Consider the following 24,323-nt stretch of genomic DNA (forward strand, 5'->3'; position numbering starts at 1 on the left):
TTTTCTTTCACTTTGTTGTAATTGTCTCTTAACAACAATTTAACGTAACCATCTTTTTTTTTTTTTTTTTTTTTTTACAGATACAGGTCCCATTATAGCAAATGTCATAGTCAGCCTTATGTTGCTGGGATGAAGGGCATTTATTTGAAGCTTGCAGATCCAGGAGAAGTTCCAAAATGGCAGAAGTTGGCCCCTTTCACAAGTCCTGCACAGAAAGGGAGAAAGCAACCACCCCCAAAAGCAAGAAAACAGTCTTGGGGACTCAGACAGAACTTGGGCATATTCAAGTCCATCCCCACCCTTTAGAGCTTGACCCAAGGATCCTCCCACAGTGACACCTTCTCTAGCCAGGTGGCTGGAGATCTAAATCACCAGCTTTAATAAACTCCTGAATCTATTGAGGACATCCATTCAAACCACCACGGCAAGCATTTAAACACCGCTTTTGTTAAAAAGCATCGATGCAGCAGGATAAATGTTTGGCATTTCTGTGTACATCTTCTTTATTTTTATATATTTATTTGAACGTGACAGATAAAGAGGCAGATATATAGAGAGAGAGAGAGAATGAGGGAGAATGGGTGCGCCAGGGCCTCTGGCCACTGCAAATGAACTCCAGGCACATGCATCCCCTTGTGCATCTGGCTAACGTGGGTCCTGGGGAATCGAGCCTCGAACCAGAGTCCTTAGGATTCCCAGGCAAGCACTTAACCGCTAAGCCGTCTCTCCAGCCCATACATCATATGTCTCTTTCAGTTGCCTGCTTGCCTTTGCAAGAAAGCATGTCAATTACTCAAGGAAAGGTGAGAGCATAAAAATAAGTCACCTTCCCAGTGAGCTTCAGGAGCATACAGCCCTAAATGCAGAGTTATCCTTGAAGGCAAGGTTGTGCATGGCAGCATGAGAAGTCGTCCATCCCTTAAGCAGCAGAGACTTCTGGGCCACCTATTCATAAGTGTAAGGGCAGAGTGTCTTCTGAGACCCAGGGAGCCTCAACCATGAGCTCTTATCCCCGAAACAGTTTACATACATTCAACATACAAAGGCAGAGAGTAAATATGCCCAAATCATGTGGGATGGGAATTGGCAGTCTTAGAAATGTTCACACATTTTATGTCTAATAGAATAATGAATGATGGATTTTGTGAAAGTTGCAGATACTCTTGCCTTTTTGCTTTTCAGATGTGAGGTACAAGTGCCTCAGGTTTTTCTTTCTTACTAGATTTTTAATGATTTATTTACGTATGATTAACAAGATGTTTCATATAGATATGTATGTGTTGGTACCCTCTTTTCCCTTGTCCCTGCCCCCGTTCTGTTGGAGACACTCCCTGTGGGGTTGTGGTTTATGAGTTGTGGGATCAGCAGTCAGTTATTTTGGGGGGAAGGAATGCCTCTGGGCATGATGTCTCAACCTGTGGCTCTTAAAATCTTTCCGCCTTCTCTTCCACAAAATTCTCTGAGCTGTGGTGGGTGAGTTTTAAGTCTACTCCAGTGATGAGCTCTTAGTAGCTTCTGGATCTCTGCTTTGGTAGGTGTTGAGTATCGTTGGGTCTGTCTCTTCCCCCTGGCACTGATTATCAGGAGCAGCATGGAGCAGCACTCTTGGTTCGTGCCCCCATGCCTCTGTGAAGTCAGCTATGGCTTGGCTGAAGTGCCAGGGGCAGTTTATCTCCTCTAGTCTCACTAACTTCTGAAAAAGAACAACAGATTTCCACGTCTGCCTTATGCACCCTCTGATGCAGGAATTGGGGACCCAGGGGCACTTCAATTAGGAAGATGGAGCGAGGGGGCTGCTTCTGCAGCAAGCTTGCAGGGTCCACGCAGCCCAAGCCTCGTTTTTCTTTTCTATGTAGACAAAAGCAGTGCTTGGATGTTTGGTTTGAGAAGTAAGTGCCTCGTAGGTTTTTCTTATATAGACAAAATCAGAGTTCAGGTGGTTTTCTGGGTTCTTTGAACACTGACACTTTCTCATTAAAATCATGTCAAGAAAAGTGGGAAATAGAAAGCCCATATTGTTCAAGCTAAAAAATTAATTGTAAGTCCACACAAGGAGGTGCTTGATGACCCACATGTTTTTATGCCTCTAGAGCCACAGTCACAAGATGCAGGAAGAAGCCCTGAGGAGGGAGGAGGAAGAATTGGGTGGTTCTCAGGTAAATTTGCTCCAGAGAGGGCAGTTTGTCCAGTTTTCCTCCCAAAGTACTTATATTTGAATCATGCTATCTGTACCTCTCAGATTTCAATTAACTATTTTAACTGCATTTTCCCTCCTTTTCCTGTGACAGACATGATCATCTCTGTGAAACATGCTTGTATAGTCAGGTTATTCTCTCTTTGTTTCACTCCACTGTAGTCTTCTATACCAACAATTCCTTCCTTAAAATACTGGCCTGTTGTATGAAAACTACTTTCTCTTTGATGACTGCAATAAGGGAAACCATTGATACCCTACACTTCCATTGTGAATATGTGGGTCGTTATGCAGAAAAGTATTGTATTTACATTCTGTCTGGTTACTCTATTAGCTTAATGCATCTGACTTAATAAGAGCACGTTGAAAGAGATATACATTCATTTCCCAAACTCAGAAGGTTTTCTAAGTAATCTTTTTTTCAGTGCTAAGGACAGGTGAAATTTACAGGTTTCAGAAAGAGAACTTCAGACCTACAGTAAAACCACTGAAATGAAAGGCCATCACGGGTGCTAAAGACAGCAAGTAAGAGCTAAGCAGAGCAGAGTGAAGATGTCGGCAGTGACGCAGAAGCAGCGTCAGGCTTGGGGAAACTAGTGACATTGGGAAATAGTGACTGTGGGGGCTCTGACGGCCAGAGGAAGAAGCGTAGGGCACGCTTGCACTGAATGGTGACTGTAGGTGTTCTACATATTGTACCTTTCAGAAACCTAGAAGATAGGGGTTTGGACATTTCAACTAGAAGAAAATAATAAGACGCTTGAATAAGTATACATGTTTAAACTGATTTACATACTATACAAAGTAGGGATATTACATACATAGTATTCCATTAATATGTAAATTCTTTGTGTCTTATTTACCAATTGAAAATGAACAGAAAAATACTGCTCCCATAGATTCTTTTGGGACAACATACACTAAAAACTAAGTATGGTGTCACAATTTAATAGTGCTAGAATTCTGGAGTCCAAGAGAAGACGTCAGGAAGTCAAACCCTGTTTTTGGAACATAGCAAAAATGTAGGAATGAGAGGTGAGAGGAAGAGAAAATGAAAGTAAGGAAATGAAAAACTTACAAGGATGTCTAGCATATTAGAAACATTTGTTACTGCTGAAGTTGCTATTTTTGTGAATGTTCAAATTTTTAAAGATTCTTACAATTTAGTTTTATCCATAATTTCTTCCTTTCTTGTTCTGCCTTTTGACTACTCAAACTAACATCCCTCCGTATATAGTCATTTGCATCACTTCTGAGACTGGGAGATATTTACAAACCCAGAACTCGGGGCAGATCTACTTTCACAATCTAAATTTTAACTGCATTTCCTATACATGAAGTATCTTTCACGTGTGAGAAATATATACAGCTTGTGTTATATGTACATATACACACATGTACACACAAAATCCATATTCTTATGTTTACCTTCATGCTATACTTCATATTTTACTAAAGTGTAATAGGTATATGAGCTTACTGGATCATCTGTAGCTGTCTTTCCTTAAAGCTGGATCAGGAATGAGATAATCTCATTGAATACACAAGTATCTTGCTAATTACTCTCATGTCAGAAACACTTTTGCTTCTTTATCTTGGGCAAAATTAACAATTCTGTTTATAATACCTGATAGGTGTTTATTATTGGTCTGTAGGCTATTAATATTGCTATTTTATTTGGTTACTTTATGCTATTCGTTTACTTTCAGGAACTGTTGTCCTTCAGGGATGTGGCCATTCATTTCTCTCCAGAGGAGTGGGAATGTCTGGATCCTGCTCAGTGGGACTTGTATAGAGATGTGATGTTGGAGAATTACAGAAACCTTGTTTACCTGGGTGAGGATTCCTCCATTTTGAATTCTTAATTCACTGTCAACAGTTCTTTCCTTTCTTTGTAGAAGGTCTCATGGGAGCTTGCACCATGAATCTGATTAGTGTCAGATTCCTGCTTCCAAGGAAAAATGAGGGTGTTATTAGTATAATTAAGATAAGTTTTGTATTGTTTCTTGTGGTTTCAACCTCTTCATTTATTTTGAAAGTGTGTATCCTTCACTATAGTGGTGATTGTAGAAATTCAGTGGCATAAAGGTATGGAGGAACACACATTATAAGGTGCTTACCCCTCAGTTTCAAGATTTTTGTACTTGTAAATGAAACTCGGGATCTAAAAATTATAAATTCTTATCTTTCAATATATATGTCAGGAAACACTTAAAGAAATAGCTTTCTATAGTCTTTCATTATATCTTCTCTTTTCTTACAAGTGCAATACTGATATGGCAATGCTTATTTCCACAAGAACAGCATATATGCCTCAGTATACCTTTTCTTCCAACAGGTCTTGTTGTCTCCACGCCACACCTGGTCACATTTCTGGAGCAAAGTGAGTCTTGGAGTGTGAAGAAGCGTGGAACTGTAGCCATATGTCCAGGTATGTAGGAATAACTGAGGCAGAGGACTCAAGTGAGAAACCCAAAGACCCATCAACAAAGCAGGATGTGAAATGTAGGTTCAGAAGCTCTGTTTTGGGGTTGGTGATTTAGCTCGGTGGATTGGTGCTTGCCTAGCAAGTGTAAGGCACAAAAAAATAAAAATAAAAATAAAATCACACCAAAAAAAAGCAGCTCTGTTTCAGTAGACATCGTTTTAGGAGTCTCGTTTGGCCATCATGTTTTGAGTCCTCTAAGCCGCCTCCTTCTCTCGCAGAGGTCACTTCATGTATTTATAGTGCCCTCTGAAGTTGTTATTTTGGCTGTGAGCGTCTAAATTATGATAGACTTTTCATTGCTTTGTAGACCTTAAAAATATTTGCACACCTTTCTAAAGATGAGGATGTGAGCCATTATTATAAGTTTTTGGGGGGGTCTAGGAAGACGGCTCAGTAGTTAAAAGCACTTACAAAGCGTACTGGCTTGTTTTGATTCCCAGGTCACCCTCCCAAAAGTGACACAAGTATCTAGTGTTAATTTGTTGAAGTAAGAGGACTTGGCATGCCCATACATAAACACACCTATGCAAATAAATAAACAGTTAATTAGTTAATTTAAAAATGTTTCTGTAATTTCATTTACATGTTCATTAATTAAAATTGTCTTGTCCAAGCTCTCTGTGAATAATTATTGTATGTTCTTATGACACTGAATGTGGATTATTTAAAATGCATGTCCATGAGAGTATATAATCATAACTGATAAATGTCTAAAGCATTTTTTAAAATACTTTGATATTCTGTCAGTGTTTCAGGGTTTAGGTTCTCCTAGTTTAGAATTCCATTTTCTGTGTTTTATTAATTCTTTGTCTGAATTCCCTCACATCCATTGACATGTTTAGATGTCATCCATATATTATGATTAGATAGCAGTTTGCCATACTGTACTCTTTAGGACAGCAAAAATAAGAAAATGTCTATGTGCCCTATGTAGATCTATTTCAAATAGAGGTGTATGTTTTTACTTCCCTGTGTAAATGTTATTCCTATTTTCAGGCCATATGTATTTTCTTTCTTCTCTGGTTAGACAGTGGTTCTTTTACCTGAAAAATGAATATTCCTAGAAATTATGCTAATTTCATCATCTATTTATGTTGCCATTAGTGAAACTTCTGTCATTTCAAGTTAATTTGTAAATATTTAATACTTTGGTATCTCTTTAATTGACCTATTTTTTTTTATTTGAGAGTGACAGACACAGAGAGAAAGACAGATACAGGGAGAGAGAGAGAATGGGCGCGCCAGGGTTTCCAGCCTCTGCAAACGAACTCCAGACGCGTGCGCCCCTTTGTGCATCTGGCTAACGTGGGACCTGGGGAACCGACCTCGAACCAGGGTCCTTAGGCTTCACAGGCAAGCGCTTAACCGCTAAGCCATCTCTCTAGTCCTAATTGACCTATTTTAATTATGGCAAAAACAACAAAAAATACTGTTTTACTGATCTTAAATGTACTATTCAAAGTTAAACACATTCAAATTGTAGTACATCATATCTTTAAATATTTTGATTTGCAAATGGGTGTGTTGGGGGCGGTGTCAGGGCCTTTTGCCATGGCAAATGGAACACTACATGCTCGCACCACCTTTTGCATAAGGTTTATGTAGAATGCTTGGAAGAAGAGCCCAACCCTTCCTTCAGTCTTTGCAAGCAAGCATCTTTAGCTGCTGAGCCGTCTTCCCAGCCCTCTGTGTTATATCCTTAGAAACTATAATTTTCAAGATAGAATACTTTCATTAAAACAAAAATAAGCAGGGTATGATGGCGCACACCTTTAATCCCAGCACTGGGGAGGCAGAGGTAGGAGGATCACCGTGAGTTCAAGGCCACCCTGAGACTACATAGTGAATTCCAGGTCAGCCTGAGCTAGAATGAGAACCTACCTCAAAAACCAAAAAAAAATAAAAAGTAAAAAATAAAAAGTACTTCTGCCTCAATCTAATCTGTCATTCTATCATTCAACGTCTTGGTTTACAAATTCTACTTTAGATTTTTCATGTATGTCCAATCCAATATCTTTGCTTATATAATGGGCTAATTTATTTTTGTATAACAACATTATTTATTATAGGTATTGCAAAATACCTATTTAATTTTTGAAAATTATACAAAGTTATATATCCCATATTGTCTTCATCTCATTTCAGGGGAAGGTTCTGTTGTTTCCACCTGTTGTATATTATGAATAATGCTATAGTGATTACAGGTGTGGGCATGTACATAGTTTGTGATTTGAGGGTAAATTATATGGGAATACAACTGAGAACGACATTTTCCTACTAAAAGTAAGCATTATGAATGGAAAGGATGTGGCTGCACTTTTATTGAAACCTCAACCTTTACTCAACAGATACCAAACCTTATAAGTGTACGGAATGTGGCAAGGCCTTTGATCGGAATTCAGTCCTCGTTCGACACCAGAAGATTCATCGTAGAGAGAAACTCTACGTATGTGAGGAATGTGGCAAGGGCTTCAGTGCTCACTCGAGATTGTCTAAACACAGGATCACGCACACTGGAGAGAAGCCCTACAAATGCGCGGAGTGCGGCAAGGCCTTCAGCTGCACGTCCAAGCTCAGTCAGCACCAGAAGATCCACACCGGCGAGAAGCCCTTCAAGTGCGCAGACTGCGGGAAAGCCTTCATTAGCTGCTCAGCCCTGACTCAGCACCAGAGGATCCACACCGGCGAGAAACCCTACAGGTGTGCAGAGTGCGGCAAGGCCTTCAGCTTCCGCACGTCCCTCTCCAAACACCACATCATCCACACGGGAGAGAAGCCTTACACCTGCACAGAGTGCGGCAAAGCCTTCAATTTCCGCACAGCCCTTTCCAAACACCAGATCATCCACACGGGAGAGAAGCCTTACAAGTGCGCAGAGTGCGGCAAGGCCTTCAACGTCTGTGCAACACTCACCAAACACCAGAGGATTCACACTGGGGAGAAACCATACAGGTGTGAAGACTGCGGCAAAGCTTTCAAATGCTCTTCCAGCCTGGGCCAGCACCAGAGAATCCACACCGGGGAGAAGCCGTACAAGTGTGAGGAGTGCGGCCAGGCCTTCAACTGCTCGTCCTACCTCAATAAGCACCAGAGGATCCACACCGGGGAGAAGCCCTTCAAGTGCAAAGAGTGCGGCCGGGCCTTCCACTGCTCCTCCAACCTGAATTACCACCAGAGGCTGCACACCGGCGAGAAGCCCTACCGGTGTGAACAGTGCGGCAAGGCCTTCACCGTGTGCTCAACCTTCAACCGGCACCAGAGGATCCACATAGGGGAGAAGCCCTACAAATGCAAAGAGTGCGGCAAAGCCTTCAACCACTCCTCAAACCTCATCCAGCACCAGACCATCCACACGGGCGAGAAGCCGTACGCGTGCAGGGAGTGCGGCAAGGCCTTCAACCACTCGTCGAGCCTGACGCAGCACCTGCGCATCCACACGGGCGAGAAGCCCTACAGGTGCGGCGAGTGCGGCAAGGCCTTCAACTCGTCCTCCTACCTGCACTACCACCGCCGCACGCACACCGGCGAGCGGCCCTACAAGTGTGAGCAGTGCGGCAAGGCCTTCAACAACTGCTCCGCCTTCATCCGGCACCACCGCATCCACACCAGGGAAGAGCCCTAGGAGCACAAGGAATGCGCGAAGGCCTTTCATAACATTGCAGCACAACACCAAAAACATTAAAGTATAGCCGGGCGTGGTGGCGCACGCCTTTGATCCCAGCACTCGGGAGGCAGAGGTAGGAGGATCACCGTGAGTTCGAGGCCACCCTGAGACTCCATAGTGAATTCCAGGTCAGCCTGAGCCAGAGTGAGACCCTACCTCGAAAAGCCAAAAAAAAAAGAAAAATTAAAGTATAAACCGTCGATGCAAATCACGTGCTAACCTTTGATGTACGATTAGGCAGTATCAAAAATTCACACACGGGCAGCTGCACAAATTCAAGTGCGGGAAATGCTTGATTGTTCACATCTTAAGCTGAGAGATTTTCGCCTTGTCGAGAAATCCTGCAAATATAAACAAGGTGGCAAGGCCTGTCATTTTAAATTGATCCTTATTAGTCATCGGTGAATTCATATTGGATAGAAATTTTATACATGGAATGACTCTGGAACTTGTCCAGTAACTATACATGAAAAGATTCAGGTTATATTGCAAAAATTGTATAAGTGTAGGTGTAAGGAAACCTTCGCTCATAAGAGAACTGTTGTGCAAGAAAGATCTGAAGAACGTGTGGAATGTGGCAACATGATGCTTAAAATTCACAGGATATCCGTATATGATGTGATATAAAGAAGTCATCACGGACAAGAGAATCACGGATATAACAACATTTCCGTTAGGATATCAATTTATTATGTCTCCTTATTAAAGCCTCACTTTTGAAAGATGAATGAAGCAAAACTCTCAGATGTGCCACAGAATTTTTAGTTAATTTATTTTGAGCCCATATACTGGATTTTGAAACATTGTATGTGGAAATTTAGTAGTTTTTTAAAAAATAAATCTGAGTGGTTATTAATACATTATTCCTGTTGTGTATTGAATGGCATGCCACAGACATTAAAATATTTCATCCCAGGGAGGTAGATGACATTCATATACTACTGAGGATGAATGGAATGACCAGCCACTCTTTCCCCAGTGTCAGTGTCCTCCATCCAGTTCAAAGGACTTTTTTTCTTTTTTTCAAGTTTCATTTTTCTTTATTTATTTATTTGAAACAGAGAGGGAGAGAGAGAGAGAATGGGCAACTCAGGGCCTCTAGCCACTGCAGAGTAATTCCAGGCACATATGCCACCATGTACATCTGGCTTACATGGGTCCCAGAGAGTCAAACGTGGGTCCTTAGGCTTCATAGGCATGTGCCTTAACTGCTAAGCCATCTCTAGGCCTAAAGGATTTTTTTCTCTTATATATCGTGTTTGTTTATTCTCTCTCAAAAATTATTTGGGCCAGGCGTGGTGGCGCATGCCTTTAATCCCAGGACTCAGGAGGCAGAAGTAAGAGGATCACTGTGAGTTCAAGGCCACCCTGAGACTACATAGTGAATTCCAGGTCAGCCTGGGCCAGAGTGAGACCCTACCTTGAAAAACAATACACACACACACACACACACACACACACACATATATATACACACATATATGATAATTATTTGGATTGGGGAATTTATCTCATTGCATGAGCACTTGCCTGGTAAGTGCAAGGCCCTGGGTTCAGTCCTCAGCACCCCTCCAGAAAAACCCCCCAAAATCATAAAAAGACCACAGCCCTCCAAAAAAGAGAACTAAAAATTGCTTAGAATTATGAATTCTATACAATTATAATTATGCCCTTTTAAATCTTATATTATCAAGTTTGACAATATTTTTTATTTATTTAATTTTTTGGTGTTTTGAGGTAGGGTCTCAGTCCAGCCCAGGCTGATCTGGAATTCACTCTATAGTCTTAGGGTGGCCTTGAACTCATGGTGATCCTCCTGCCTCTGCCTCCTGAGTGCTGGGATTAAAGGCATGTGCCACCACGCCCAGCTTGACAATATAATATTTTTAACATACCATCCCTTTTGGTCTACAAAACACATACAAATGTACCTGTTCTGTGAGGACAATTGCTTGACCTTGACACATCAAGCACCGTTATGTGGCCCTGAGTGCATCCTCACTGCAAGATGACATGATTCTTAATAGTGCTGTGAGTTTGTGGCTGGTCTTGGTCTTTGTCAAGCCCTACATTAAACCCTTTTCATTCATTCATGATCCTAATCACACTTACTTGGGTTTCTCCATTGATGGTGGCAACGTCTAGTTAGTTGATGCATGTAATCCTTATCAAACAACTTACAGACACTCATCATCATCTTAAGTAGGAATGGTTGCGTTCTTGAATGACATTTCCTTAGTCTCCAGCCGCAGCTTCCATCTTTCACATATTCCGGATTTTTGTTGTTGTTGTTCTTGGTTTTGGTTTCTCAAGGTAGGGTCTCACTCTAGCTCAGGCTGACCTGGAACGTATTCTGTAGTCTCTGCCTCTGCCTCCCAAGTGATGGGATTAAAGGCATGTACCACCACACCTGGCTGGCTCTCAAAACATCATTTTTATGGTAAGATTATTTAATATCCTTGACGCCGTTACAAAATGGCTTAACATTGGAAATTATTAGCTTTCTTCACCCTGTTGTGCAATAGAGCAGTCTCTTATCAGTCCTTCCCAATCCCCCTTCATTGTCTACTTTCTACCTTTAGGAAACTGATACTGTACTTTGTCTAGGAAGGTCAACTTTTAAATATTACATATTTGTGAATACACACTATTCTAGGTGTGGTTAATTTCACTTAAAGTTATATAATTCCACATTATTGCAAAGGACATAATTTCATTATGATTTCAACCTGTTCATGCATCATGGAATTACTTGGAAATTTGTATGAAGCACAGAAAACGTACATATGTAACAGATGTTCCATGCTACCTAGTCATGTGATTACTGAGGAACTGCCATTCTGTTTTTTGTAATTGATTCGTTAATTCTCACCCACATTGTATAAAGAATCATTTTTCTCCACATCATTATCAACATTTATCTTTGGCCTTGTTGATATTAGCCATTTTGTCTGCCATATAGTAATATCTTATAATATTACTGTTCATTTCCTAAAGATATTGACATTTAGCTTCACACATCTGCGGTGACCAGTAATATGTCTCATTTTGAGAAATCATCTACTCAAACCTTTTGACCAATTTTGAATTGGATTGTTTTGTTTTTGATATGAGTTAATACAAATATCAAAGTAAACCAATGATTCATTGTGCAGGTAATTAAATTGATCTCGATGCTACATAGCAATTAGTTACTCTCCACCGGGTAATTACTAAAACATATCAGTGAAGCCTTTCTAGAATAGCTTAAAATTATAATTAATAATAATTATCTCCACCCTCCCTAGTCTTTCTTAGTTGAACCACAATTGTACATGATGGTGTTGATTCTGCTTTTCTTTTTTCTGTTTTTTCAAGGTAGGGTCTCACTCTAGCCCAGGCTGGCCTGGAATTCACTATGTAGTCTCAGGGTGGCCTTGAACCCATGGTGATCTTCCTGTCTCTGCCTCCCGAGTGGTGGGATTAAAGGTATGCGCCACCACACCCAGCATGGTAGTGTTTATCTTGGAGGTGTTATACATAAAAATATGACCCAGGGCTGGAGAGATGGCTTAGTGGTTAAGCGTTTGCCTGTGAAGCCTAAGGACCCCGGTTCGAGGCTGGATTCCCCAGGACCCATGTTAGCCAGATGCACAAGGGGGTGCACGTGTCTGGAGTTTATTTGTAGTGGCTAGAGGCCCTGGCACACCCATTCTCTCTCTCTCTCTGCCTCTCTCTGTCACTGTCAAATAAATAAATAAATAAATAAATAAATAAATAAATAAATAAATATAAACAAAAAAATTTAAAAAAAATAAGACCCGCCTGCCAGTTAATTATAAGTTATTGGATTTTGCTCAAAAAAAAAAAAAAAAACCAAAAAACTCTATTTTCTACTTTTTACTTCTTGTTTGACACATGGTTTTCTGTATGGCAGGCTGGCTTCACACTTGCCATATAGCCACAGATGACCCTGACCTCCTCATTCTTGTATGTCCACCTCATAAATGCTGGGATTACAGGCAGATGCCACAATGTCCGGTTGTGGGTTGTGCGGGGGGGATCTAACCCAAAACCTCGTGCATGCTAGTCAAGAACTGGGTTCAGAGCATTGAATTCTCAGCGAGAAGCAGCTCAAAGAAAGAAGGGGCTTATATAGGCATCTAGTCCCAAGGGGTCAATTGCACCATGGCACCAAGAACACGGAAAGTACAAACGTCCGGGCATCACGTCCTGTCACATCAGCCAGGAGAAACCAGCAAGAGTGAACTCGCTGGCACTGGCAAGAGGCCTTTCCTCTGCCTAGCCCTCTGATTATCCCCTCCTTTGCTGAAGCAGTCCAATGGACCCTTTCCTGTGCCGTTGCATCTCTGTTATAAGAGGTTTTACCCATGTCTGCATCTTGATGTCTGTCCCATGTATTTCTCTAGCAGTTGCAGAGTTTCAGGACTTATACTAAGATTGGTGATCCATTTTCAATTGATTTTTGTGCAGAATTAGAGATGTAGACCCACTGTCATTCTAATTCATATGAAAATCCAGTTTTATGGCATAATTTCTCAGCGAGGATGTTTCCCCCTTCTCCAAGGTATGTTTTGGACAGTGTGGTGGCATAGACTCAGGCGTTTTTATAAAAATAGAGCTTGTGGGCTGGAAAGATGGCTTAGCGGTTAAGGCACTTGCCTACAAACCCGAAGGACCTCAGTTTGATTCCCCAGTACCCACGTAAGCCAGATTCTGGAGTTTGCAGTGGCTGGAAGCCCTGGAGCACCCATTCTCTCTCTCCCTCTCTCTCTCACTCTCTCTTTCTCTCCCTTTCTCTTTCTCTCTCCCTCTCCCTCTCCCTCTTTCCCACTCTAAATAAATAAAAATAAATAAAATATTTTAAAATAGGTATGGAGAGACGGCTTAGTGGTTAAGTGCTTGCCTGTGAAGCCTAAGGACCCCAGTTCAAGGCTCGATTCCCCAGGACCCACATTAGCCAGATGCACAAGGGGGCACACGTGTCTGGAGTTCGTTTGCAGTGGCTGGAAGCCCTGGCGCGCCCATTCTCTCTCTCTGTCTCCCCCCACCTTTCTCTGTCTGTCCTTTTCAAATGAAAATAAAAATAAATAAAAATAAAGTATTTTAAAATAGAGCTTGTAACTTGGGTCACCTGACTGGAGGAGGTGTCACTGAGGGCAGGTCTTGGAGTCCGGCCCTAAAGTGTTTTGGGGGATGGATCTGGTTCCCAGTCCTAGTGGGTGTGTTTACAGCAGTGTCGGCTTTGGTGGTCCACGTTTTATGATGCTGGCTGTTGGTGATGTGTCTCTGCTGGGATCCTTGGATCCATTAAAGGCAGCCAGCTTCTGATGGCACTGGTGGCATTCCGCTGGACTCTGTGATCCTGAAATAGACCCCCTTCCTCCCACAGCTGTGTCTGGCTAGACACTAGTCTCACCAGTGAGGCACTGACTACAACCCACAGCGTCCTCAAAAATTAAATGCCTGTGGGTACGTAAGTTGATTTCTAGGTCCTCTGTTTGTTTTTTATTTTTTTTGTAAAATATTTTTATTTATTTGAGAGTGACAGACGGGGGGTGGGGGCAGAGAGATAGATAGAGAATGGGCGCCCCAAGGCCTCCAGCCACTGCAAACGAACTCCAGACGTATGTGTCCTCTTGTGCATCTGGCTAACGTGGGTCCTGGGGAACCGAGCCTCGAACTAGGTCCTCTATTTTATTCTGCTTACCAACATCTGCTTTTGTGTCAGCGTCCTTCTGGCTGCTTACTGCGGACATGCAGGGGGATTTGAGGTTAACTGTGGCGATACCTCCACTAAAGATTGCTCCTGACATCCTGGGAATTTTGCTCTTCCATGTCAATTTCACGATTTTTTTTTTCTAGCTCTGTGTAGAATACCATTGGAATTTTGATAAGCATTATGTTGAATCTGCACTTAACTTTGGTTGAGATTAGACATTTTCACAAAAGGAATTCAGCCTAGTCATGAGCAAGGAAGTCTTTCTCTCTTCTAGTATCTTAGCAATTTATTTGTGAAATGTCTTAAACTTTCACTGTAGAGATCTTTAACATCCTTGGTAGGTTGAATATCAGTTGTTTTAAAGCTTTTGTTAGAATTTTTTCCATGATTACTTGTTCAATAAGTTCATATAGAAAGGCTATTGATACTTATGTTATTATTGAGAATTTTAATACATGAACATACAGCAGTTATATCACGTTACGTTCCCTTAACCCTTTTCTGTCCCATCTGCCTCATCCCCCATCCCAAGGACCCTCTTTTAAGGTACGCCTCCCTGTTTTGTGGTCACCTTCTTTTTGTCTTTCTTTATCTGCTATGTCAAACTGTTAATGTGCTCAGAGCCTTGCTTGTCTTACCAGGCATCTGTAACCACCATGGGGTCACAAATGCACCCACTTTTAATTCACTTAGGAAGGCCAGTGCCCCCAAAGTATATCTATATCACTTGTGGCTCTTATATTCTTTCGACCTTCCCTTCCACGGTGTTCTCTGAGCCTCGCAGTGTGCAGTAGAAATCTGTCGTGTTGAATGCTTGAAAAAGCTCTTTATTTTCTGCTTTGATGACTTCCGAGTCTCCTCTGTGCCAACCACCACCTCCATGGAGATGGTTCTCTGGCTGACAGTGAGAGCAGCTCTGCTGTTCTTTCCACAGCTGCGTCTCCTGAGCCCCGGCCGGGGTGACAGAGCTGACTCACGCAGTGCCACGCGTTACGGTTCTGCTTCTCATCACTGTGATGAGTCGTATGTCTCCCCAGCTATGGACAGTGCTGTGCTGATTTTTATTCCGCTACACTGTTCAGTGCTCACTGGGGCTAGTTTTCCAAATACATGGGAAAGGTCGTTATATGGCATGGACTCAGCCACTGAAACGTCTTGTTTTAGGGGTATAAACAAGCCCCAACACTTGACCTTCTCTCACTTCCTAAAGACCATCGTCTCATGTTTAGTTGATGATATTATCAACTTCTTCCAACGTCACATGTCAAATGGAACAGTATTTTAATTCTTTTTTCACTGAATTATGCATGCATTTGTAAAACAAAAAAAAAAAAGATGGCTTTTTATGAACACATGAGAGAAAAGCAGAAAATAATCACTGGCACCAAGCTCTACAAATGCCTTTTACCTCTTCTTCCATATTTTCTATGTAGAAATCTTACCAGAATGACTTTTGCTTGGGATTATTCCACTCAGGACAGGTAGAGATGTTCTCAATCACTGCTTCCTCATCTTCCTGGTCCTAAGATTCAGAACTGTGGGATGCTGACACAGGGACCCTAAACTACATCTCTCAGGGAGATTCTAAAAACTGTTAGGCCCTGGGGCTAGAGAGATAGCTCAGGAGTTAGAGGCATTTGCTTGCAAAGCCTGTCTCTTTGGGTTCAATTCCCTATGTCCCATATAAAGCCAGATACATATGGTAGCACATGTACCTTAAGTTCATTTGCAACAGCATGACTCCCTGCCTCTTGCAAATATATTAAAAATACATTTTAATTATTTGCATACTGTCTGTAATTATTTTGTTTGTTTGAGAGAGAGGGGAGAATGAGGCAAAGAGAGAAAAGAAATAGAATGGGCACACCAGGGCTGTCAGCTACTGCAAATAAACTCCAGATGCATAAGCCACCTTGTGCATCTTGCTTACATGAGTCATGGGGAATTGAACCTGGATCCTTTGGCTTTGCAGGCAAGTGCCTTAAATGCTAAGCTATCTCCCAGCCCTATTTTAATTGATTTTTATTAGACATGAACATATTTAGTATATAAGCAACACATGTTGGTACCATCCTTTCCCTCCTCTCCGCCCCTTTTCTGGAGAGGCCTTATTCACTGGGGATGCAGGTCAACCCCATGAGGATTGTGGGTCACGCATTATGGGGGCAGCAGTCAGTTATGGGGGAGAGGGTTGGATGCTTTTTGTGTTTTGTACTATTTTGAACCTGGTCTATTTTGGTTACTGTGACCTTCTTCTTGTTGGCTCCTGAGGTTGGTGGTTTTACTGGTCTATGTGGAGTATTCCCTCAAGTATTCTCTGTAAGTTTGGCTTTGCGTTCATAAAATCGCAGAGTTGACTTTTTTCATGGAAAGGTTTTCTTTCACCATCTATGATGAGGGACTTATTTGAGAGTAGCTTGGGTTGGAAGCCATAGACTTTTACACTTTGAAGTGTTCCATCTGGGCACTTCTGGCTTTCAGGGTGTCCACTGAGAAATCTGAGGTAATTCTGATGAGATTGTCTTTGTATGTTGTGAGTTATTCCTCGCTTGCTTCTTTTAACACGCTGTCTTTGTTTTCCTTGCTAAGAGTTTTAACTATGATGTGTCTTGGAGACTCTCTTCTTTGGTTCTGTCTGTTTCTTGTGTTCCGTGGACTTCTTGTATCTGGATGGGCCTCTCTTTGGGGAGATTTGGAAAATTTTTCTTGACTAATTTTGGTGAATATGTTGTCTGTGCCTCTGTCCTTGATGTCCTCTTCTTCTGGTATACCCATCGTCTGGATGTTTGGTCATTTTAGGGTATTCCACAGTTCCCTGGTGTTCCGTTCACTTGATTTTTTGAACTTAGCAAAGCTTTTGGCCTCCCGATCAATTTCTTCTGTCTTGTGTTCCAGGTCAGAGCTTCTGTCTTCCACATGAGTAACTCTGCTGGTGAGGGGTTCTAGAGAGGTGTTTGGTTTTTTATTATTATTATGACTTATTTATTTACTTATTTATTTTTGGTTTTTCAAGGTAGGGTCTCTCTCTGGCCCTTGCTGACCTGGAATTCACTATGTAGTCTCAGGGTGGCCTCGAACTCACAGCAATCTTCCTACTTCTGCCTCCCGACTGCTGGTATTAAAGACGTGTGCCACCATGCCTGGCTAAGAGGTTTTTATAATTTCTATTTGAGTTTTTGTTTTCTGTTGTGTTATTTTGCATTGTGTCCATCTCTTTTTTGAGGTATGTTACAGTCCGGTTCGCATTGCTGTTAGAAATCACCTAACCAAGAGCAGCTTCTGGGAAAAAGAGATTTATTTTGGCTTATAGGCTCGAGGGGAAGCTCCATGATGGCAGGGAAAAACAATGGCATGAGCAGAGGGTGGACATCACCCCCTGGCCAACATAAGGTGGACTACAGCAACAGGAGGGTGTGCCAAACACTGGCATGGGGAAACTGGCTATAAAGCCCATAAGCCCACCCCCAACAATACACTCCCACCAGGAGGCATTAATTCCCAAATATCCATCAGCTGGGAACTTAGCATTCAGAACACCTAAGTTTATGGGGGACACCTGAATCAAACCACCACAAGGTATAATTTCAATTCAGGTTTGATTTTCTTGATGCTTCCTGAAATTTATTCTTGCATTTGATCAAGTCTTCATTAGGCTTATCAACTAGTTGTTGAGATCTTCCATTTTTTTGACTCACATTCAGTTTATTCATATCTCTTTGGAGAGTTGTAACATTTTCTTCAATCAATTTAAGCCTGTTGTCAAAAGCTGAATGCTCTAGATGATTCTGTTCAGTTTCTTTGATGCAACCTTTGGTTGTTTGATGATTTTTCTCCAGCTATGTGAATTTTTTGATTAGGGTCTCAGTAGTTGTTATGTTTTCACTTTGGGAATGAATTTCTATCAATTTCTCTATGATTTTATTTGAGGCCTCCATGGTATGACTAGGCATCCTTGGTGGAGATCTCACAGTTTTCTGATTTTTGTTGGCTTTTTTGTGCTGTTGTCTACCCATTTTAGGAAGGCTCTATTTTACTGAGGAGGAAGCAAGTGTTTGTCCTTTGGCCCATGCACCCTCTGACTCATGTGGATAGGCACGTTTGTAAACAGTAACTAGTCAGGACACCAGAGCAAAAGGCCTGATTCCACAGCTCACACATGGACCAAGGCTCCCCAAGAAAGGCACAATGGGAGCTACCAGGACCATGGGATGGGGAGGAGCCAGGGAACAGGGACCTGGATGCTCTCTGCACCGCTCCGCCCACACAGCCCAGCCCAGGGAATGTGGACCAGGGGACTGGGAGGAGCCGGGAAACAGGGGTCTGACCTAGGCACTCCACACCACTGTGCCCACCTGCACACTTGTCTGCACAGGGAACCGGGAGCTGGGAGGAGCCAGAAAACAGGGGTGTGGTGTACTCACTCCACACTGTCCTTGCAGGGAAACCAGAACTAACCTATATTTTTCTCAAGGTAGGCTCTCACTCTAGCTCAGGCTGACCTGGAACTCACTATGTAGTCTCAGGGTGGCCTCGAACTCACAACAGTCCTCCTACCTCTGCCTCCCAAGTGCTGGGATTCAAGGCGTGCACCACCACGCCCAGCTCAGAACCAGCCTATTTTAATTTTTTAAGAGCAACAAAATATGTGAATGTGGCTTCCCAAAGGAATAGCTGGATACCATGGAGATCAGAAGAATGCATTGGGACGAATTTTATATAAGCAACTAGCCTTCCTTCCTTACGTCTTCCCTTCTACCCCTACATCCTTCTTTTCTTTTTATTTGTTTGAGAGAGAGGGGGGAAACACAGAGATAAATTTAGGGGTGTGCCTGGGCATTCTGTCATAGCACACACATGCACACACACACACACACACACACACACACACACAAAACACAACACTCCAGATTCATGTGCCCCTTTGTGTATCTACCTTTATGTGAGTACTGGGAAATTGAACCCAGGCCAGCAGGTTTTACCAGCAATTGACTTTAACTGCTTTAACTATCTCTCCAACTAGCTCCACTTCATTCATTTTCCCCTCCCAATACCTTATTTTGCCCCGTGTTCCCCAGCCCCCTTACAATGAACATTTTTTTTTTCAAACTAGTCCCTCCTATATTCTGATGATGTCTTTCTCCCCTCCTCCTTATCCATGATGAATGTTGATGGGACCAATATTGTGTAAGTCTTGTAAGCAAATAACTTTTGAGACAAGGAAATTATCTTTCCCCAAGTTTCAATTACTCAGACAGGCCCTTATGGTTAACGCAGTTGGAATCTATTATTGAGTACAACAGATAAGTAATTTTTGGGCATGCTCTGTCTTCTCAGAGTTGTGAAAGGGAGAAAACTGCCCCCAGAGGACTAAATAAACCATCCAACTCAGATTGGGCAAAATCCCAACTCACTTCAAGTGGATAGAGGGGACAGTGAAATGTCTCAGGATCATGTAGTCCTTAAGTCAGGGGGTAAGTGTGGGGAGACATGTCATTTGATAGCGGTGCTGACACAACCCTTGAGTGAGATGTGTGTGTGTGTGTGTGTGTGTGTGTGTGCGTGTTCCAATCAAAAGAGTTATCGTCCACCCTTCAGATGGAGTCAGCAGATGCTTGTAAAATGCAGTCATTCAGGACAAGGCACAGTCTGAAAAATCACATAATATAGAGTAACTTAGAGTAGAGCCCAGCCTGAGCTTAACAGATACATGAGTTGGCAAATTAATTCAGAAAACATCAGTATCTGCTGTATTCAATTGCTACAGTGGAAAATTGTTTCATATCTGGTTATCTGTCCTCGAGCACTTGACACTGATTTATATCAGAGGGGCCTTTGAAACTCTCAGCAGACTTCACTTATGATTAGTTGGCCACCACATAATTTGTTATCATTAAAATGGGAAGCTGGGCCGTGGTGGCGCACACCTTTAATCCTAGCACTCGGGAGGCAGAAGTAGGAGGATCCCCATGAGTTTGAGGTCACCCTGAGACTACATAGTGAACTCCAGGTCAGCCTGGATTAGAGTGAGACCCTACCTCGAAAAACCAAAAAAAAAAAAAAAAAAAAAAAAAGTGAAGTGTTGAGTTTACTTTGTAAATGAATAAATAGACAGATTCGTGTTTCCTGTTGGGCTATGGATGTCTTGACTGTCAGCTTGATTGCATCAGAAATGACAAAATAAAAAGATATGCCCAACAGTTGTGGACTTAATGTTGTAGCTCACACAATGAAAACTGCCAGCAGTTTATGTAACTGGTTAAAAGTACAGATCAGAGGAAGAGCCACTGCAGATCAGCTGGATTACCCAGCCTCTCTTGGCTCAACGCTGATGCACCAATTCAAAGGCTCAGGGGCATTGTAACTCCGGAGAGGACTTTCCATGTAAAACTCAGTCCTTCCACAAGTCCTGTGCCACGACTGTAGGAAACGGATTTGTGAGCTCAGTGGCTCTTGGCATTGCCATTCTCTGTACACCTGACCTTGCCCTGGGAGCTACCACTGCTCAACGCGAAAACTTAAACGCAACTGACTTCAGTGGACCTCCAAGCAACCGAGGCCCAGCAGCAACGCGGAGTCTCCAGCGGTAAAGTCAGTGTACTGACTTGGATGGACGGCGTACACAAAGCCAGGTTCCTAACGCTGTGACTCCTGCAGACCTTTGGTACTACACAGTGAATCACAGGATTCCCAGAAATGAACTAGGCAGGCAGCCTACAGGGTGGATTTTGATTTTTTTTTTTATTTATTATTATTAAGATTGAGCTTGAAACTTGGAGTCTCCAGTGGGCAGAGTCCTGCTGGGGAAGAGACTGTGAGCGGATCCAGTCGTCCAGCCCTGCGAGCTGTGCGGAGAGAGGCAGTTTGAGTTCTGGCCGTGTTCGCTGGCTGCCGGTGGGGTCTCTCCACTGTTGTCGGTGGAAGTGAGCGGTTTCTTCTGTCATTACCAGTGTTCCCTTTGGATTCTGTAAGCCTGAAATAAGCCCTCTCCTCCCATAGGTGGGATTTGTCCCAGCAACAATTGCAACTCATACTAAGTTCTTGCTTGATCTGTTCAATCCAAAGGATTCTACAGCAAACAAATGATAGACTGCTTTGAATCCCAACAACAGAAGGAAGGGCTCTCAGCCGATTTCAAGAGCCATTTTACAGATGCAGAGTCCTTACAATGAAGCGGAGGCCACGTCTCCTTGAGGAATGACCTTGATACAGTCTCAGAAAGTTTTATTGGGGGCTGGAGAGATGGCTTAGCGGTTAAGGCGCTTGCCTGTGAAGCCTAAGGACCAGTTGGAGGCTCGATTCCCCAGGACCCACGTTAGCCAGATGCACAAGGGGATACACGCATCGAGTGCTAACCGGTGGTCTGTGGCTGGGAGGTTTTATTGGCCTTAGGATGTGGGTAGGAGCATCCTGTCTACAAAAATGAAGACAGGGAAGGAGAATGTGGGAGCTGCAAGCTGTCTGAACAGTTTTTTTGTTTGTTTTATTTGTGTTTTTTGATTTTTAAAAATATTTTTATTTATTGATAGAGAGAGAATGGGTGCCCCAGGGCCTCCAGCCATTGCCAACAAATTTGAGATGCATGTGCCACCTTGTGCATCTGGCTTATGAGGGTCCTGGGGAATTGAACCTAGGTCCTTTGGCTTTGCAGGCAAGTGGCTTAACTGCTAAGCCATCTCCTCAGCCCTGTTTGTTTGTTTGTTTGTTTGTTTGTTTTTAGTTTAGAGTCACAAGTCCACAAGCAACTTCTTGTTTGCCTCTGATAGAGAGGCAGCTGGTTCTCTCCAGGCAGACTGGCTCAATCTTGTTTTTGCAAGTCTTCAATCTCAAGGCAAATCCCCCGCCATCGGTCTGGGGCCTGTTTGCTGACTCCTTCAATCCTCACTCAGAAAATTCCTCATAGACATGGCCAGAGACTTTATTCTACAGTGCCTCTTAATCCTGTCAGGCTGACAACCAAGATTAACCATCACAATGGAAACAGTGAGAACATTCAGGGCCTACTGGGCACTTGCTCTGAATTGCCTCTGATGCCTGGAGACCCCAAACAACAGCGTAGCCCTTCAGTTAAAGTAGGTGCTTATCTAAAAGTAGAAAAGGGAAGTAACTTAGGAAGGTCAAGTCATCAATGGGAGTTCTTGTCAGAGTCAAACTCATGATGGCTTCATGAGGTCCTGAACACGTCCTGCGGTTATTTCCCCACTCATAGAATGTACGAGATGCCATTAGAAGTGGTGGGATTCCCACGCTGGCTCTCTAGCCTAGGGAATGAGGGCTGTTTTGTTGTAAAGGCCATATGTGAGCTAGTAGAGCTGCCTCTACCAGAGAAAAAAGAGAACCAAAAACATCCTAGCATCTTCGGTGGAATTTCATCAGTGGCTTCAAAGGTACACAGTGGTGGTTTCTACCGTATCTTCCTTTAGCTGGCCAATCTAGTCTGCATAGACAACGAATGGATCTTAGGAAATTATAGCTTGTTTCTGGTAACTAGAGTCAAACAGTGACTCCATTTGCAGCTGGTGTACAAGATGTGGTTTCTCATGCTCCCTCCAGACACAAAATGGCCTGGATATCCATGACCTCATAGTGCCTGACACTACCTACACAAGACCATCATAAGAGGAGGGAAAGATCACATCAAAACAAAAGAGAGACTGATTGAGATGGGGAGGAGATATGATAGAGAATGGAATTTCAAAGGGGAAAGTGTAGGAGGGAGGGTATTACCATGGGATATTTTTTGTAATCATGGAAAATGTTTTCAAAAATTGAGAAAAAATAAAATAAAATAAGATTAAAAAAAAAAAGATGTGGTTTCTTTACTTGGGCCAATTAACACATTGCCTGGTTCCTCGCATGCAGATGCTGATCTTGAAAGTGCTTTGTTTTGCTGAGGTTCTAATCCCAACACTTGGGAGGCAGAGGTGGGAGGATTGCCTCGAGTTTGAGACCACCCTGAGTCTCCATAGTTAATTCCAGGTCAGCCTGGGCAGGTAGGAGAATTGTCATGAGTTTGAGGCCACCCTGAGACTACATAGTTAATTCCAGATCAGCCTGGGGCAGAGTGAGACCCTACCTCGAAATACCAAAAATAAAAAAATAAAACTAGCCGGGCGTGGTGGCCCACGCCTTTAATCCCAGCACTCGGGAGGCAGAGGTAGGAGGATTGCCATGAGTTCAAGGCCTCCCTGAGAAGACAGAGTTAATTCCAGGTCAGCCTGGACCAGAGTGAGACCCTACCTCGAAAAACCAAAAAAAAAAAAACACTTTTTTTTTGTTTATTTTATTTATTTATTTGAGAGCAACAGACAGAGAGAGAGAGAATGGGCGTGCCAGGGTTTCCAGCCACTGTAGACAAACTCCAGACGCATGCACCCCCTTGTGCATCTGGCTAACGTGGGTCCTGGGGAATCGAGCCTCGAACCGGGGTCCTTAGGCTTCACAGGCAAGCACTTAACTGCTAAGCCATCTCTCCAGCCCCCCCAAAAAACTTTTTAAAAAGCTTTGTTTTCCAGACATACCCATAAGGACCAACAACAATAATTTGCATTTACATAACACACTGTTGTATTTCAGGGACACACACACACACACATAAACTTATTGATTTTATTTATTTATTTATTAGAGACAGAGGGAGGGAGAGATAGAGAGAGAGAATGGGAGCGCCAAGGCCTCTAGCCACTGAAAACGAACTCCACACGCACACACCACCATGTGCATCTGCTTGCGTGGGACCTGGAGAATCAAACCTGGGTCCTTAGGCTTCACAGGCATGTGCCTTAACTGCTAAGCCATCTCTCCAGCCCCAGGGTCATATTAATATTACAGATCTCTGTCGTTCCTTAGTTCACATGGAGTTTTTATTATTATTAAGTGGAAACTTTGTATGGCTACATCATATGTTGGTACCATCCTGTCCCTCCTCCCTGCCCCCACTCCACTGAGGTCCCTTCTCACTGGGATCACTGGTTTCACCATGTAGCTGTAGGGTCTGTCAGCGTGGGGAGGGCTACGTCTCTGCATACCCCTTCCCACCCTGTGGCTCTCCCATTCTTCCCACCCCGTCTTCTCCAAACGCCCCTGAGCCTTGGTGGGTGTGCTTTCATTCTGCGTCAGCGTTGAGTTCTCAGCAGCTTCTGGCCAGGCGTGGGGGCGCACGCCTTTGATCCCAGCACTCGGGAGGTAGAGGTAGGAGGATCGCCATGAGTTCGAGGCCATCCTGAGACTACATGGTGAATTCCAGGTCAGCCTGAGC

At 43.0% G+C, this 24,323-nt stretch overlaps 1 protein-coding gene across 1 annotated transcript in view; it reads left to right on the top strand.

Annotated features, from left to right (window-relative positions):
- The first annotated feature begins 691 nt into the window (after positions 1-691).
- LOC101603270 (zinc finger protein 420-like) overlaps positions 692-24,323 on the top strand; it is a 46,084-nt gene continuing 22,452 nt past the window's right edge. The window contains 5 exon segments of the mRNA XM_045139163.1: positions 692-803; positions 2,091-2,156; positions 3,904-4,030; positions 4,533-4,625; positions 7,031-8,365. Coding sequence (XP_044995098.1) covers positions 744-803; positions 2,091-2,156; positions 3,904-4,030; positions 4,533-4,625; positions 7,031-8,365 — 1,681 coding nt within the window. The 5' untranslated portion in view covers positions 692-743.

Source organism: Jaculus jaculus, chromosome 21 (genome assembly GCF_020740685.1).
Source record: "Jaculus jaculus isolate mJacJac1 chromosome 21, mJacJac1.mat.Y.cur, whole genome shotgun sequence".
Taxonomy (NCBI): domain Eukaryota; kingdom Metazoa; phylum Chordata; class Mammalia; order Rodentia; family Dipodidae; genus Jaculus; species Jaculus jaculus.